At 46.1% G+C, this 17,215-nt stretch overlaps 1 protein-coding gene across 1 annotated transcript in view; it reads right to left on the bottom strand.

Moving 5' to 3' along the window:
- Positions 1 to 17,215, bottom strand: part of LOC310760719 (disintegrin and metalloproteinase domain-containing protein 9-like) — a 40,327-nt gene that overhangs the window by 22,184 nt on the left and 928 nt on the right. The window contains exons 2-10 of the mRNA XM_083609785.1: positions 16,695 to 16,777; positions 11,890 to 11,951; positions 11,656 to 11,734; positions 8,877 to 8,953; positions 6,595 to 6,784; positions 5,707 to 5,775; positions 3,495 to 3,566; positions 1,588 to 1,745; positions 551 to 635 (exon numbers count right to left, since the gene is read on the bottom strand). Of these exons, the coding sequence (XP_083465911.1) occupies positions 551 to 635; positions 1,588 to 1,745; positions 3,495 to 3,566; positions 5,707 to 5,775; positions 6,595 to 6,784; positions 8,877 to 8,953; positions 11,656 to 11,734; positions 11,890 to 11,951; positions 16,695 to 16,777 (875 nt within the window). The remainder of the gene's footprint in view (positions 1 to 550; positions 636 to 1,587; positions 1,746 to 3,494; positions 3,567 to 5,706; positions 5,776 to 6,594; positions 6,785 to 8,876; positions 8,954 to 11,655; positions 11,735 to 11,889; positions 11,952 to 16,694; positions 16,778 to 17,215) is intronic.

Raw genomic sequence — 17,215 nt, 5'->3', positions numbered from 1 at the left:
GCTTCAGGTTACAGACTCCGCTAACCCAGAAATAGTACCTTGGGTTAAGAACTTTGCTTCAGGATGAGAACAGAAATCGTGCTCTGGTGGCGCGGCAGCAGCGGGAGGCCCCATTAGCTAAAGTGGTGCTTCAGGTTAAGAACAGTTTCAGGTTAAGTACGGACCTCCGGAACGAATTAAGTACTTAACCTGAGGTTCCACTGTACAGAGAAGCCCCAAGCAGCCTATGTTAGCAGCTGGTCAATATAGGAACAACTGTCTAGAAACTGGTGCTGGAATTTTGAGTTTAATTTCCCCCTTCCCTCCTTGTCCCCTTCGCCCTGTGTATTGTGTTTTTATTAATTTCATTCTTTGTTTATTAGAACGTAAGCCTGTCTTGTTTGGATTTCACGTTAACTGCTCTGGAGGGAGTCTGAGGGAGGGAGCTCTGGCTGAAAAGCGGGGTACAAATAAATATGCATCATAGCTTAACGCTAGTGTATAAAAACATGTGAATTAAAGGGACCAGGGACTGGCAAGGTCACATCAAATAATGTGCCACACCACTTACTCTGACAGAAGAAACTGAGACATGATCCTGAAGACAAAAACGTTCTTCCCACGAGTTTCCAAAGGAATTATGTTGACCCACAGCCCTAGAAAAGAGAAGATGTCGAAATTCAGGGCATAACTGGATCCTTAAATTATAGGGGCAAGGACAGATAACATTTGTTGATATTTCTTGGGGGACAGGAGGCATGCTGTGGGGGACTCCCTGGTCCTGAATGGAGTAACTGTGCCCCTGAAGGACCAGGTGCGCAGCCTGGGAGTCATTCTGGACTCACAGCTATCCATGGAGGCGCAGGTCCATTCTGTGTCCAGGGCTGCTGTCTCCCAGCTCCATCTGGTATGCAGGATGAGACCCTCCCTGCCCGCAGACTGTCTCGCCAGAGTGGTGCATGCTCTGGTTATCTCTCGCTTGGACTACTGCAATGTGCTCTATGTGCTCTACCTTTGAAAGGGACCAGGAAACTGCAATTAATCCAGAATGCGGCAGGTAGACTGATGACTGGGAGTGGCCGCCGAGACCACATAACACCAGTCTTGAAAGACATACATTGGCTCCCAGTATGTTTCCGAGCACAACTCAAAGTGTTGGAGTTGACCTTTAAAGCCCTAAACAGCCTCGGTCTAGTATACCTGAAGGAGCGTCTCCACCCCCATCATTCTTCCCAGACACTGAGGTCCAGCGCCAAGGGCCTTCTGGCAGTTCCCTCATTGCGAGAAATCAAGTTACAGGGAACCAGGCAGAGAGCCTTCTCGGTGGTGGCACCCACCCTGTTGAACACCCTCCCATCAGATGTTAAAGACAACAACAACTATCTGACATTTAGAAGACATCTGAAGGCAGCCCTGTTCAGGGAAGTTTTAATGTGTGACATTTTGATATATTTTTAATCCTTTTTGGAAGCTGCCCAGAGTGGCTGGGGAAACCCAGCCAGATGGGCGGGATATAAATAATAAATTCTATTCTATTCTATTCAGCAGCAGGCAGGCAAAGCAGGGTGACCAAACACTCCCAGCAACGGAAATGGGGAAGAGTCTCACGTGAATAGAGCGGCATGGTCGAAATGGACTTGAGTCCGAAGCTCAGAGGTGACGTAGTCGTGAAACGCTTGCAAACCGGCATCGCTGCCTGCCAGATCTTGCCTTGTCCACACCTCTATTCCTGTCAAAACAACGTGAAGACCTATGTCGTCATATATCTGAAAACAGAAAATAGGAAATCAGTATGTGCTTATAAAACATACTGATAATATATATATAGACACATGCATAAGATAGCGTGAGACTCTTAATCTCAGGGTCATGGGGTTCAAGACCCGTGTGGCGCAAAAGATGGGGACTAGGTGACCCAACCCCCAGGGTCCCCTTCCAGCTCTACAATTCTATGGTTCTATAGACAGACACACACAGTTATAATAATGATGATCTACCTTACAGGGTTGTTGTAAGACAAAGCATGTGTTAAGTGCTTTGAACACATTACCATCAATCAGTTGTTCATTATTAGTAATATTTATTTACAGTGGTTGCGAACGGGATCCATTCCAGAGGCCCGTTCGCAACATGAGCAGAATGCAACCCGCGTCTGCGCGTGCGCGGGTTGCAATTCGCTGCTTCTGCGCATGATGTCTGCGCATGCACAAGCAGCGAAACCCGGAAGTAACCCTTTCTGGTACTTCCGGGTCGCCGCGGGACGCAACCTGAAAACACTCAACCTGAAGCAAACATAACATGAGGTATGACTGTATTTATTTATTGTTATTATTATTAAATACATTTCTATGCCTGATGCCCTGGCAGTTCACACCAAAGCAATCAATTTATGTGTTCAGAGTCTCTCCCACCTGCTACCCTGCAGAGCTCAGTCTTGTTGCAGTTTGACTACAGAAATTCCCCAAGCTACAGGAAAGTGGTGGATCAAGTCAAGGCTTGAGACACGCAAGGCAACTTGTTAAATCTTAGACTCATAGAATTGTAGGGACCCCAAGGGTCATCTAGTACAACCCCCTGCAAGGCAGTAATAACTGCTGTCTTCTACTTACCCTGTGCATTAGGAGCGACTCTCACCCATTATGCAAAAGGTGTGGCAGGAGTCTAACCTAATGAAGTCACACCAGGGACATTTGATTTGATTTAATTCACACAGAAATGGGGAAATGCTTCCTTATCAATGAAGGTTTAAAATGGAAAATGCTTAAATGTGTATTGCTAACACTGGGTTTGCTCCACAGTGGTTAGAAAACTACTGTAGACTCTGAGCTCTTGCCGAGCTGATAATTAACTGTTGTTTTCTGCTAGCTAACAGGTGAGTGTTGTAACCTTAAATCAGCTGAAAAAGGCATTGAGCTGCAAATTCGCCTTCTTGAAAGGATTGTGATTGTTAGTTTTTCTCTGAAAGTGACAGAGAACAGAAGTATGCGATAATGGCTCTCCAAGAAGCTGGAATGAGGGAGAAAGACACATTTTGATTTCTGGAGTTATCTTTTATTGTAAGATGCTGAGCCTGTGCTGGACAGCATAATACATCGTAGGGATGTTTCGGGTGTATATTTGATGTTTTAATTCTGTTATGAAGAAAGTTCTGCAAGTGAAAGTTTGGATAATGTTTTTATGGGCCAGGACAATGATTTCTTCCAAAAGGAGCCAGTTCTTATGCTTCCAGTTGCTTCAAACTGCACAGTATTAATACCTGCAGTATGCACAGCTCATCACCCTTTTCATTAGACTATTGCGGCAAGAAAGTTTCGCTCCAGCTAACACATAAATCCCCCTTCTCCCTCATTGCAAAAGGGAAACTCTTCCCCAAAGACCAGAGCGTCTCATGATGCCTTTGCATGCGATGTGCCCTTTGTCCTCCGTTCTTCAAGTTAAGATTGTTCTTTTCACCTCTTTCCTCTCCCACGCAAAACAAAGAACACTATTTAGAAATTTCCAATAAACATACTTACATTGTGAAGGACAGATAGAATCTGAAGCACCATCAATATCACCTGAGTCACGTTTTTCTTTTTCTGCTGATACTAAAATAAAAGAGTTCTTTATAAGCTAGGGCTGACATCTTTCTTTATTGCATTTGACCCCCCTCCAATCCCGGGTGACACCCGAGTGGAATAATGACTCAAGACAACGTGTTACGGGATTAAAATTTTGGCCGCAACTTTATTAAAACTTCAGATGTAGGGAGACCTTTGGGCGTTTATTCCTCCCAGTCCTCGGCCGGGGATCTGGGAAACATCAGGGCTGTCCAGAATGTGTGGGGATTGGGCTGGCTCTGGAGAAAGTCTGTTCAAGCAGAGAGCCCATCCCCCAATTCGCCGCTACATGGGGGAGACCAATGACAGCCTCTCGGCTTATGGCCAATGACTCTCCTCAAAACAACCCCTTTAATGGGGAACTCTGGGATCAACACCGCAGGGGAGGCGTGGGTCACCGCTTCACGCCCCGCCCCCCAATTTAGGGAAGATAGACTAAAGCAGGCATGTCCAACAGGTAGATCGTGATCTACTGGTAGATCACTGGACGTCTGTGGTAGATCACTGGTAGATCACTGACTCCCCCCAGAGAAGCTGAACAAGTTTGGCTCCCCTAAAAAAAAAGCTCAACATTTTTGCCATGCTTTCCCCAGCCCTTAAAAAAGGTCAATAACCTTGACCTAAACCCAAAAAAGGGGGTAGATCACTGCCAGTTTTTAACTCTGTGAGTCGATCACAGTCTCTTGGGAGCTGGCCACCCCTGGAATAAAGGATTCCGCCCAAGGCCTGAAACCACCAAAGTTGTGACGTTTTGCTACGGGGAAGGCAAAACCTGGCAATGCAGGAAAATCCCTTTCCGGCCCTTCAACAGTGACCATAGCGTAGCAGCGCCCATGTACCTGTGGAGAACAGGTTAACCTGCAAAAGAAGGCTTAACTGAAGGAGGGAGGGAAGGGTGGGAGAAGCTCTGAAGCCAACAGAGAACTCCCAGGTAATTTACGCCCACTATTGTGTGGGCAGGGCGATCCCTCCCTTTACCTGGCCAACTCTCTTGGCAACGCCTCCCCAGCTGGGATTGGGTAACTGGCAGAGGTAGGCAGCTACCTCAAGGTGTCCAGCCTGGGGTGGGGCGCAAATCCAGGCTGTACTGCCAGGAGCCACATGGGGTCGTGGGGACTGCGCACGACCACGCAAAAGGTGTCCCCCCCCCATTTGATGTGGGGAGCGGTCATTCTATTGCATTTCATCTTTAAATGCTTTTGAAGACTGCCAAAACGTGCCACACCACAGGGCATTCTGGGAAGGTGCTGTCTTTCGTTAAAATTCCACTGTCAGGGTAAGTAATTAGGCTCTCTTCAGCCAGTGTGGTGCGGTGGTTAAGAGCGATAGACTCGTAATCTGGTGAACCGGGTTCGCTTCCCTGCTCCTCCACCTGCAGCTGCTGGGTGACCTTGGGCCAGTCACACTTCTTTGAAGTCTCTCAGCCCCACTCACCCCACAGAGTGTTTGTTGTGGGGGAGGAAGGGAAAGGAGAATGTTAGCCGCTTTGAGACTCCTTAAAGGGAGTGAAAGGCGGGGTATCAAATCCAAACTCTTCTTCTTCTTCTTATATTAACTTTTTCAATCCGCTAATCAGTGAGAAGAATTGCTTGTCCTCTAATCAGAAAGTCGATATCCCTCTTTCTTAAGCCTATGATGTTGAGTGGACTTAAGCACTGCAAGAAAGCTGCTAAGCAGGCAGACAGACATGCATAATAATAATAATAATAATATACGCCCATCTGGCTGGGTTTCCCCAGCCAGTCTGGGCGGCTTCCAGCACAATATTAAAACACAGTAATGCCTCAAACATTAAAAGCTTCCCTAAACAGGGCTGCCTTCAGATGTCATCTAAAAGTCTGGTAGTTGTTGTTCTCTTTGACATCTGGTGGGAGGGCGTTCTACAGGGTGGGTGCCACCACCGAGAAGGCCCTCTGCCTGGTTCCCTGTAGCTTTGCCTCTCGCAATGAGAGAACCGCCAGAAGGCCCTCGGAGCTGGACCTCAGTGTCTGGGTAGAACGATGGGGGTGGAGACGCTCCTTCAGATATACTGGACCGAGGCCGTTTAGGGCTTTAAAGGTCAGCACCAACACTCTTTGAATTTTTGCATAACTCTTACAGATGGAAAATACAGGTTATCGCCACTTACGATGGAATTGTCGCAAACAGCAAAATACTCTAGGTATCTGGATGGTGCATCAGCTCCAGGGAACTCTGTCTGAAATGAAATGCACACAGCTCAGGGTTTGCGGGGGGGGGGGGGATCAAAGCAATGTAGAGCTGCAGACATTGTACCACTTCCGCAGGCTGGAAGCGGAAGATGCAGCTGGTAAATCTGATGGATCTAATGTTGGGTCCACCCCAGTCAAGTCCATCAGGAAAGAGTAATGATACACTGGGTGAGAGACTTTGGGTGTAATATACAACTTACAGCATGGGAGAAGTTATGGAATTAGGATTTAAAATTCACAGCGTGTTACACGTTGAAAGAAAATTATATGAAAAGGATGTATCCTAACACGGCAGGTGTTTGGGCTTCTCGTTAGAGAGGCATAAATGTTACTGCATGTATCTGAGGCTGCTTAGAGAGCCAGTGTGGTGTAGTGGTTAAGAGCAGTAGTCTCGTAATCTGGGGAACCGGGTTCGTGTCTCCGCTCCTCCACATGCAGCTGCTGGGTGACCTTGGGCTAGTCACACTTCTCTGAAGTCTCTCAGCCTCACTCACATCACAGAGTGTTTGTTGTGGGGGAGGAAGGGAAAGGAGATTGTTAGCCGCTTTGAGACTCCTGAAGGGGAGTGAAAGGCGGGATATCAAATCCAAACTCTTCTTCTTCTTCTTCTTAGACCAGGGTTTCCCAAACTACAACTCCCATCATCCCTAGCTATCAGGACCAGTGATGGGATTTGTAGTCCAAAACAGCTGGATGCTCAAGTTTGGGAAACCCTGTCTTAGAACATGGACCCCCACCCCACCACACCCCACCCCTGGGGTATAGAGTTTCCACTGACTCCTCAGGTTTAGTGGATGAAAGCTTACCTTCTCCTCGGAGGACACTGTGGCTGGAGTAAATTCTATCTCATGCCTTGGCAGCTGCTTCTGGGGATCAGGGATCCCTCTGCATGGCTCCTGCTGCTCTGGGGCCATGCGGTAGAGAAAGTGTTGGTGCGTAGAGGAACCCTCAAAAGGATGTATCTCATACTGCAATTGTCCAATCTGTATATGTCCCCTGAAAACCAAAACGAAAGGATCATTAGGGGCGGTTTGGCAAGCTATACAGTCATACCTTAGATCCTGAGTGCCCTGGAACTCAGATGTTTTGGCTCCCGAATGCCGCAAACCCAAAAGTGATTGTTCCAGTTTGCGAATGTTCTTTTGGAACCAGAATGTCCGACGGGGCTTCTGTGGCTTCCCGCAGCCAATCAGAAGCCACGATTTGGTTTTTGAATGTTTTGGAAGTCGAACAGACTTCCGGAACGGATTCTGTTCGACTTCCAAGGTACGACTGTACAAGGAATCCAATAATAATAATAATAATAATAATAATAATAATAATAATAACAATAACAGCTTATTTTATTATTATTGTACTTCATGCAATGGATAAAATGGAGAAGGGAGAAGCTTTTGTGAGACCTTGAGCTCCGCAGAGGAATGGTAGGAAAGAAATGTAATAAAGAATAAAAATGGGATACATAATAAAAGTCTGGTCGGTCTACATAAAAGCACAACAACATTCAATAAAATGAGACGTGAGACAGAAAAAAGATACAGGCTTGTTGGCAGGTGGAAACTGTATGTGGAAGTTTTGGTTCCCACCTCAAAAACAAGTTCCAAAGGACATTCTTGGAGAGACAAAAGATGCTCTGCCCATTAGCAGCAATGTGGGAAGAATCTTCCCCCTAAGTATTCATCCAGAAACCACACTAGGTCGTTCCCAGGGGCATTCTGTCCCAGCAACAAGATGTGACTGAGCAGCGAAGTGAGGACAGAATGAAGGGGGGGGGGGAGGAAAACTCCCAGTTCAGCTACCCACCAATTCTTAAAACTGATCTGCTCTCTAAGGATTAATATTGCTGCATGCCACCCTAAACTCTGAGCAGTTTGAGATTCCAGGGTTCCAGGCACTGGAATAGTTTGTCCACCTTTGATCCCCATCCTGCTGTCAGCTCTCACCTCCGTCTCCTGCACGTCAGAATGAGACAGCTGCCACAATCATGGGAACGGCTTTGACTGGCCGGCTCAGTGCCAGATTTACGTGTAAGCTAAACAAGCTCTAGATTAGGGTCCCACTTGCTTGAGGGCCCCCCCAAAACATTTAAAGGGGGGATAAACTGAATGCACATTTCCAGAATATAAGATAAAAAACAAATAACATAAAACCTACATACAACAACAGTGTTTTGTGTTGTGTAGGCTCCTGTGATGTAAGTCATGGGCCCCGCCTGCTAGCCTGCTCCCTCAAATATCCCTGGTTTGCTCCTTTCTATATATAGGGTGCCTACATTCTGTTATTTATCATTATTAGTAGTTTGCATCATATATTTACACCTATTATTATGTCGTGTTATAGCAAGTTTCTAGAGACTAGATTATGAGTGTCTGTAAATTGTGTTTCTAAAGAAACTTTTGTTATTGCCAAATGCCAATGTGTTTGCATTATTAAGTTTGTGATGAATAAAAAATCATTTTAAGTTAGAGCTTAATAATTATTTCACTATTAATATGCTTCTTATTTGTATTTCAGTTCAACAATTACTTTGATAAAATACATATTTTGTTATGTGCAAATGGCTTTAGATACCTATTAGGTCCATGTGGGACACAGTCCACAAATTACCATACAGCATGTATTCAACACAAAAAGCAGTGACCGTTTGTTGTTGACAAAGGACGGCTGGAAATATAAAGGGCCCCGTTACCTGCAGTAGCTGAGGGCCTCAACAAACCTAAATCTGGCCCTGGGCCAGCTAAACCAGGTGAGGGTGGTTGATGGGTCACAAACCCTCGGGAGGTGTGTGTGTTTGTGTGTGTGTGTGCAAGAGAGAGAGGTCAGATCTTGCGGCCTCCTGTGCTAAAGGCATTTCACCAGTCCTGTTTTGCAACCTATGCAGCATGATTAACCCCTTGGTTTTTTTTCCTGCCTAGGGAGCACTGAAGAAAAAACACAGTTGTGAGCATCTGATGAGGGTCTGCATTCAGCCTGCTGGGTTACAGGTCCTGCAGGCCCAGGCATGAAGATTTGCTTAATGCCTCCTTTATCCTAACCCCCACCCCCATCAGCAACAATATTTTCAACGCCTTGGAGAGATGGACGTTACCAAAGCCCATGGCAGGTAGACAGGATGACGTTAGAGTCTGGCAAGGCTTCCACATATCCTCCGTAATAGCAGTCCACCTGCAAGGTTCAAAAACAGCACTTTGGAACGGGTCGGAACAGAACTGAATTGACCAGGGTTCCTTCTACCCAAAGGAGCCACTCAGTAATAAATAATAATAATAATAATAATAATAATAATAATAATAATAATAATTTATCATTTATACCCTGCCCATCTGGCTGGGTTTCCCCAGCCACTCTGGGCAGCTTCCAACAAAATATTAAAATATATTAATGCATGAAACATTAAAAGCTTCCCTAAACAGGGCTGCCTTCAGATGTCTTCTAAAAGTCTGATAGTTGTTGTTCTCTTTGACATCTGGTGGGAGGGCGTTCCACAGGGCAGGTGCCACCACCGAGAAGGCCCTCTGCCTGGTTCCCTGTAACTTCGCTTCTCTCAGTGAGGGAACCGCCAGAAGGCCCTTGGAGCTGGACCTCAGTGTCTGGGCTGAACAATGGGGGTGGAGACGCTCCTTCAGATATACTGGACCGAGGCCGTTTAGGGCTTTAAAGGTCAACACCAACACTTTGAATTGTGCTCGGAAACATACTGGGAGCCAGTGTAAGTCTTTCAAGACTGGTGTTATGTGGTCTTGGTGGCCGCTCCATGTCACCAGTGTAGCTGCCGCATTCTGGGTTAGTTGTAGTTTCCGGGTCACCTTCAAAGGCAGTTCCACATAGAGGACATTGCAATAGTCGAAGCAGGAGATAATTAGAGAATGCACCACTCTGGCGAGACAGTCTGCGGGCAGGTAGGGTCTCAGCCTGTGTACCAGATGGAGCTGGTAGACAGCTACCCTGGACACAGAATGGACCTGCGCCTCCATGGACAGCTGTGAGTCCAGAATGACTCCCAGGCTGCACACCTGGTCCTTCAGGGGCACAGTTACCCCATTCAGGACCAGGGAGTCCTCTACATCCGCCTGTCCCCAAAAAACAGTACTTTTGTCTTGTCAGGATTCAACCTCAATCTGTTAGCCGCCATCCATCCTCCAACCGCCTCCAGACACTCACACAGGACCTTTACCGCCTTCACCGGTTCTGATTTGAAAGAGAGGTAGAGGTGGAGCTCAGGGCTCAAGGACAGGAATCTTGGCTAACCGACACACATTGTGGTTCGTAACTAACCTACAAGCTGATCGTTTATTAATGAAACGGGTGGAATTTATGGCGAAGGAACTGAACTGCATGGTTGAAGTCAGAGGGCAGAGATGGCAAGAACCTGATGGGACGGGATTCTTTTTTGATTTCGTGTTCATTAGACGGTTACAAAGACACTTGCTCCTGCTCCAAGAGCAACAGTGAGGAGCAGGGAGCTGCTGTATTCACAAACTCCTCACACTGATCTCTGGCAATATTGTTTGAAAGCAGGAGGCGACACAATGGATCGCTGTCCTCTTTCCCTTCTCAGCTTTCAAGCAGATACTCAGGAGTACGGACCATTATCCAACTGGGGCTACGATTGCAGGATGGTGTCAGCAAGAGGCTTAAAAGCCCCACAAATGCCACATGTACATGCCATCCCCTCACTTGATTTGGGCATCTGTGCTTAAATACCGCCCAAGACAAACCGAGGGCAAGACCAGACCCTCCTGGAAAACAGGGACAGTCCTGGATTTACAGAAGCCATCCCAATTTCTGATTTGATCCCAGAATCTCCCGCTTTTCCTCAGGACGTCCTTATTTTCATCAAAATGTTGGGGGGAGGGTTGGAGTTATATGACCCCCGAGCCAAGGAGATAAGTAACTCTATGACCTCTAGAAGACATCTGAAGGCAGCCCTGCATAGGGAAGGTTTTTCTTAATGTTTAATGTTTTATTATGTTTTAATATAGGTTGAAAGCTGCCCAGAATAGCTGGGGCAATCCAGTCAGATCGACGGGGTATAAATCATATCTAATAATAATAATAATACAGCCATACCTCGGGTTGAATGTGCTTCAGGTTGAGCGCTTTTGGGTTGCGCTCCACAGCAGCCTGGAAGTAACAGAGCGCATTACTTCTGGGTTTCACCGCTCGTGCATGCGCAGACGCTCAAAATGACGTCACACACGCGCGCATAGGCGGCAAAACGCAACCTGCGCACACACAGACGCACCGTCGTGTCTTACATTCCATTCAGGATGCAAACGGGGCTCCGGAACGGATCCTGTTCGCATCCTGACGTACCACTGTAACAATAATAGAATAGGAGGTCTCTATTTTCATCGGAGAGGGGCTACCTGAAATGACTGTGAACTACATTATGATCCCATCTTACACAGAGGTTACATCTTACACAGATGGTGCATATAAGCGCATTGAACCTGCACAAGCATTCTCACCCTTCTGGAACCAGCGCACTGCACGGGCTCTGGGCTGCTTTTGCGAGATCTCGCCAGAGATTTTGAGGGGCCGTTCCCAGGCTCCCAGAGCCAAAACGCTGAGAGGGCCTTGCCCAGTGAGCAGGACAGAGAGCTTAAAAGCTCTCTCCATGCCGGGAAAACTTTGCATGCATTTAATTTGCACAATTCCAATCGCACAAGGTTGAAATGGCGCAAGTCAAAAGGGAGATCACCCTTTTTCCGGAAGAACATAATGAATGAGCCACTGAGAAAGGTGAGGGCCAGTGGCATCAACTTGGGCCCCAGACTCCAGATATTAAATCTCACTCTATATATATTAAAATAATCCATGTTTAATGTCAACTTTGCCCTTCTAAAAATATGAATAAAATGAACCTGGATATATGGGTTCTGCACTTGACGTTTTCCTTCTGTATTAAAGGAGTAAACAGGCATATTTCGAAATATAAAGAATCTGCAAATAGAAAGCTTGCATTAGAAACGCAGGGTGTACTTGCAAAATGCTGCGTCTAGACTCAGCAAACGATTTCTGATTATTGGCCACTTCTGCTTGTCAATCCAACAGAATGTTCCTATTGACATTTTGCTATGAAAAAAGCAACCACTTACTTCTGTCGAAGGTGAATAGTTCTGTCAGATCCTTCAATTCTAATTACATAAGACACTTCTCTCTAAAGGATACAAATGAAATATATATATATATACAAATTACGTCTACAATTAGTCATTTCTGTATACTTTCATAATAGAATTGTTACTATTCTTTAGTTCCCTCTCTTAGTCTTAAAAAAGCAGTAATACACACTCAAAAACTGTTCTTCATTTTGGATTGAGGTTTTTCTTTCTTTCTTTAAGGGGTTTTTATTGCAGATATTGGGGATGTTATTTATTGCTGTCCTCCCCCATCTGGGCATTGTGTGATATTGCCCCCTAGAGTCCATATTTAGAACTGCTGCTTTTAACAACTGACAAAGCCTTAGCATCTAGAAGCAGGGCGTTGGTTGGTCGGCCCAGTACAGAATATCGAATGCTATTTAGATCACCATCCTCAGAAAAAAATAAAATAAAATAAAAGCCTCCTTCTGGCTTTGTCCTCTGCTGCTGCCTGGAACTGCAGTCTGGAGGGCAGGGCAGGGTCATGGTGGGGGCAGTGCCGGATTTACGTATAAGCTAAACAAGCTATAGCTTAGGGCCCCACTCTCTTGGGGGCCCCAAAAAAATTTAAAGGAAAAAGCAACTGGATGTACATTTCCAAAATATAAGATAAAAAACAAATAAAATAAAACCTACATACAGCAACAGTGTTTTGTGTTGTGTAGGCTCCTGTGATGTAAGTCATGGGCCCCGCCTGCTAGCCTGCTCCCCAAAATATCACTGGTTTGCTCATTTCTGTATATAGGGTGCCTACATTCTGCATGGACTGGTTGCATGGCAACCTGTGCAAATGGCTTTAGATACCCATCAGGTCCATAAATTACCATCTAGCATATATATCCAACACATCACCTTGCCAACAAAGGTCCGTATAGTTAAAGCTATGGTTTTCCCAGTAGTGATGTATGGAAGTGAGAGCTGGACCATAAAGAAGGTTGATCGCCGAAGAATGGATGCTTTTGAATTATGGTGCTGGAGGAGACTCTTGAGAGTCCCATGGACTGCAAGAAGATCAAACCGATCCATTCTGAAGGAAATCAGCCCTGAGTGCTCACTGGAAGGACAGATCGTGAAGCTGAGGCTCCAATACTTTGTTGTTGTTTTTTAAATGATATTTATTAGAAGTTTCAAAAATTACAGAAAAAAGAAAAAAAAGGAAACAACAAAAAATTTATCAAAACATACATAACAATACATCAAAAAAGGGAAAAAACAAAAAAGAACATAAAAATCAATACAGCAATAATAATAATAATAATAAAACACACACACATCCAATATTCCATATCTTTATCTTTCATTTACCTGTTTCATCGACCTCCTCACACCTCCCTTTTTGTATTCTAGTTTAATTATTTGTTTCAGCAAATTCTTTCCATCTTTCTCAATTTTTATTGAGTAATTTGTCTTAACAGTCTAACCTATTAATTAACTCAGCAAATCCTTTCCATCTTTCACTATATTCTGTCATTCAATTTACCTTAATTTATTTTAACCTTATCTTACCATAAAATACCTTAAAGCTTAAAACTTAATATTTATTTGTACATAATTCCTTATATCATTTCTACTAAAGCCAAATATTTTCATTCCAACATTTTCCCTAATGCTCATTAATTTTGCACTAATTCCCAAAATAATTTTTTAAAACATTTTCTTCCAATCTTCCTCCAACGTCTCTTCTTCCTGGTCTCGGGTTATGTCAGTCCTTACTGTCCATTCCATCTAGTCCATCAACCTGGTAATCTTATGTCCGAGGCTCTTAAGTCTTTTCCATGTCCCTTCTGCAGATCTTCTTGTTTGTACCTGCACTTTACCTTGTCTTTTGTTGATCTCTTTCTTAATTTCTTTTCTCTCTCGTTGAGGAGTAGGTCTCGGGGATACTCTAACTCAAAAATAACTCCGTCTCTCCTCAACAGATCAGCCCATTCCCCACAGTTCCATTCCCCACAGTCGGCTGTGTAGTCCAGAAAATATTTTAAAGCATGTTTCAAAGTCCCTCCAAAATTAAGGGCCCCCACATCTCCAGACCCCCCCTGGTCCACTCCAAATTCAGTCTTCAAGGACAGCGGCTTATGCTCCTGCAGGACCTCGGGTCTCTCCATTTGTGTTACTTGAGGTTCAACAGCAACCTCCTCCATTATCTTCTGCATTTGCACTTGCCCTGTCAAAACAGGTTCCTGCGTTGGCTCCTGAATGGTTTCTGTATAAATATTCACTGTTTGTCCAAAATTTTTGACTGCAACAGTCATCAAATCCATCTTCTCATGCATCTGCTCCAACAAAGCGCTTGTCTTGCAAAAAGCAAGCCCCAATACCTCTTCCAAACACATTTTTATTCAAGGTCAAAGTCTGGTCCCACGATCTTAATCTCCACAGCTGTGAAATCCCCAGATCGACTCCAGCAACAATTTAACAAGCTCCCTCTAGAGGAGACAATTTCTATTTGTATCCATCTTTTGAAAGCAGGTCCAACAAAAGAGAATTACTTTCATTTTGCAAATTCTTTGTTTCTTTTAAATGCAAAAGGCAACATTGGAATCAATTTGTTTCTCTTCTTTAACTATCTGTCAAAAGGCGTTCCATTCACAGTCAATGAACTTCCCCAAAAATCTCTGTCTCTGACACCCTGTTCCCAGGTTTGAGACGGTGGAAATTTATCTTTCTTTACTCTCTCTCCTGCAGGCTTGAACAATCAGAATTCCCCCTCTTTACTCCTGCTTCCAAGAGGGGTTTTGGTGGTTAAAACTGGAGGAATTTTAAACCTTTATATACGACTTTCCTGACTTTAGCTTGCACAATTTTTGCTTCAGTCTATTTACAAAAGCAGAAGGCGGACTTCCTGTTTAGAACCTTCCCGCTTCAGTGCCAAATTAAAATGTTTCTTAATCCAATTTTCTGTTCTACTCACGGGTACTTGTTTAGAGTCCAATTGTCCACAGGAAAAAGTCAGCGCTCTCCGGCAACGGCTGTGCGGCTTCCCTCCGTAAAAATAGCAGTCGATTCAAAACACCGTGCCACTCACCCCACTTCGCTTCGGATCCCCGAAAAAGGGGTTTCCTTGCGAGTAGGGGGGGCGCTCCTGGTGTCAGCCGAATCCCACGTTCCCAGGCTTCCTCCGCCTGGGATTTTTAAAGGGTCTCCGCCTTCGCGGCGGCGGCAAGACCCGATTTTCGCGGAGCGGGTTCCTCTTGATCAGAGGAATTCCGCCATTGCCGATGGCGCTAACCCGGAAGTCCGAGGCTCCAATACAGTGGTGCCCCGCAAGACGAACGCCTCGCAAGACGAAAAACCCGCTAGACGAAAGGGTTTTCCGTTTTTCGATGCGCTTCGCAAGAGGAATTTCCCTATGGGCTTCCTTCGCAAGACGAAAGCCCATAGGGAAATCTCCAGGACAGCGGGGAAGCGCAGCGCGTCTTCCCCACTGTCCTCGGACCTCCTCCGAAGGCTGGCGGTGGGGCGTAGAGACCTCCTCCCGCCGCCAGCCTTCAGAAGGCTGCTCCGAAGGCTGGCGGTGGGGCGGAGAGACCTCCTCCCGCCGCCAGCCTTTGGAAGGCTGCTCTGAAGGCTGGCGGTGGGGCGGAGAGACCTTCTCCCCGCGCCAGCCTTCGGAAGGCTCCTCCGAAGGCTGGCGGTGGGGCGGAGAGACCTTCTCCCCGCGCCAGCCTTCGGATGGCTGTCCTGAAGACTTGCGGTGGGAGGAGGGTTTTCCTTCCCACCGCCAACATTCAGAATGCTGTTCTGAATGTTGGCGGTGGGGAGGAAAAACCCTCCTCCCACCGCAAGCCCCGGGAACAGAGGAGAAGCGCTGCATGCCTTCCCCTCTGTTCCCGTACCTGTCCTGAAGGCTTGCGGTGGGGAGAAAAGCCCTTCTCCGCACCGCCAGCCTGGCAAGCGGTCTCCATAGGAACACATTAATTGATTTTCAATGCATTCCTATGGGAAACCGTGCTTCGCAAGACGAAAAACTTGCAAGAAGAAAAAACTTGCGGAACAAATTAATTTCGTCTTGCGAGGCACCACTGTACTTTGGCCACCTCATGAGAAGAGAAGACCCCCTGTTGGGAAAGATGGAGGGCCCAAGGAGAAGGGGATGATGGAGGACGAGATGGTTGGATAGTGTTCTTGAAGCTACCAGCATGAGTTTGACCAAACTGCGGGAGGCAGTGGAAGACAGGAGTGCCTGGCGTGCTCTAGTCCAGGGGGTCATGAAGAGTCGGACACAACTAAACGACTAAACAACAACAACAACATATATTCAACACAAAAAACAGCGACCATTTGTTGTTGACAAAGGACAGCTGGACATATAAAGGGCCCCATTACCTTCAGTAGCTTAGGGCCTCATCAGACCTCAATCTGGCCCTGCCCGCAAGGGATGGAGCCATTCTCCCAATACAGGGGCTTGGGCTGAATGTTCACAACTCTGCTGGTACCCTACCTCATCCCTGTCTCGCAAAGAGCATGGCTCCCCCCAAATCACACCTGCTACTCCTACTTTTCACCTCAGAATCATCACGGCCTCAAAGTGCGGAGGCAGAGCATGGCCATAGTGGCTAGTCACCTTCGATAGCCCCGAATTTGCCTAATCCCCTTTTAAAGCCATCTAAGTCGGTGGCCACCCCTGTCTCCAGTGGCAAGGAGTTCCGCAGATTAACTACGCACCGCCCGAAAAAGCAGTCAGTCACCCCTGGGGTATTACGAGGTCAGGTAAGCTATTGATCGATGAGTTCAGGCAGGTGGCGTATCAGCAAAATTACCTTAGTGGAGAAGCCAGATTTCGGATCGAGCGTTTGTGGGATCACCACTTCGGAGTAAAGGTATTTAGAGGCTTCCATCAGTCCTGGGAAGAAAAGCAGTTTTTCAAAGGGCGAAAAGTGTTCTCAGAGACTTGTCATAAGCACACTGCCTTTGGAGCCAGAGAGGCAGGGCAGATGATGCTGAAAATTGCTCCGAACGCCTTTCCCGATTGGCCAGGAGCTCTGGACCAGTTCATCCCTATTTCTTAATTATATAGCGCTCTGTAGGTGCTCAGAGACACTCTTGGGTTTGTTATTTTATCTGCTCCAGAGCCAACACAAGCTAGCAGTGGTGTGGTGGTTAGAAGTGTTGGGCTAGGACCTGAAAGACCAGGGTTCAAATCTTCCCACTTGGCCGTCATGAAGCTCTCTGGGTGTGACGTTGGGGGCCAGCGACTGCCTCTCAACCTAGCCTTTTTTGGGGGGGGGTATTAATATTTTATTGAAAATGGTTCAATTTTAAAGAAATAAAGTGATACAAA

Source organism: Podarcis filfolensis (genome assembly GCF_964270895.1).
Source record: "Podarcis filfolensis genome assembly, chromosome: 4".
Lineage (NCBI taxonomy): Eukaryota > Metazoa > Chordata > Lepidosauria > Squamata > Lacertidae > Podarcis > Podarcis filfolensis.
Note: the sequence above shows the minus strand (reverse complement) of the source record. Positions and strands in the feature narration are given on the sequence as shown.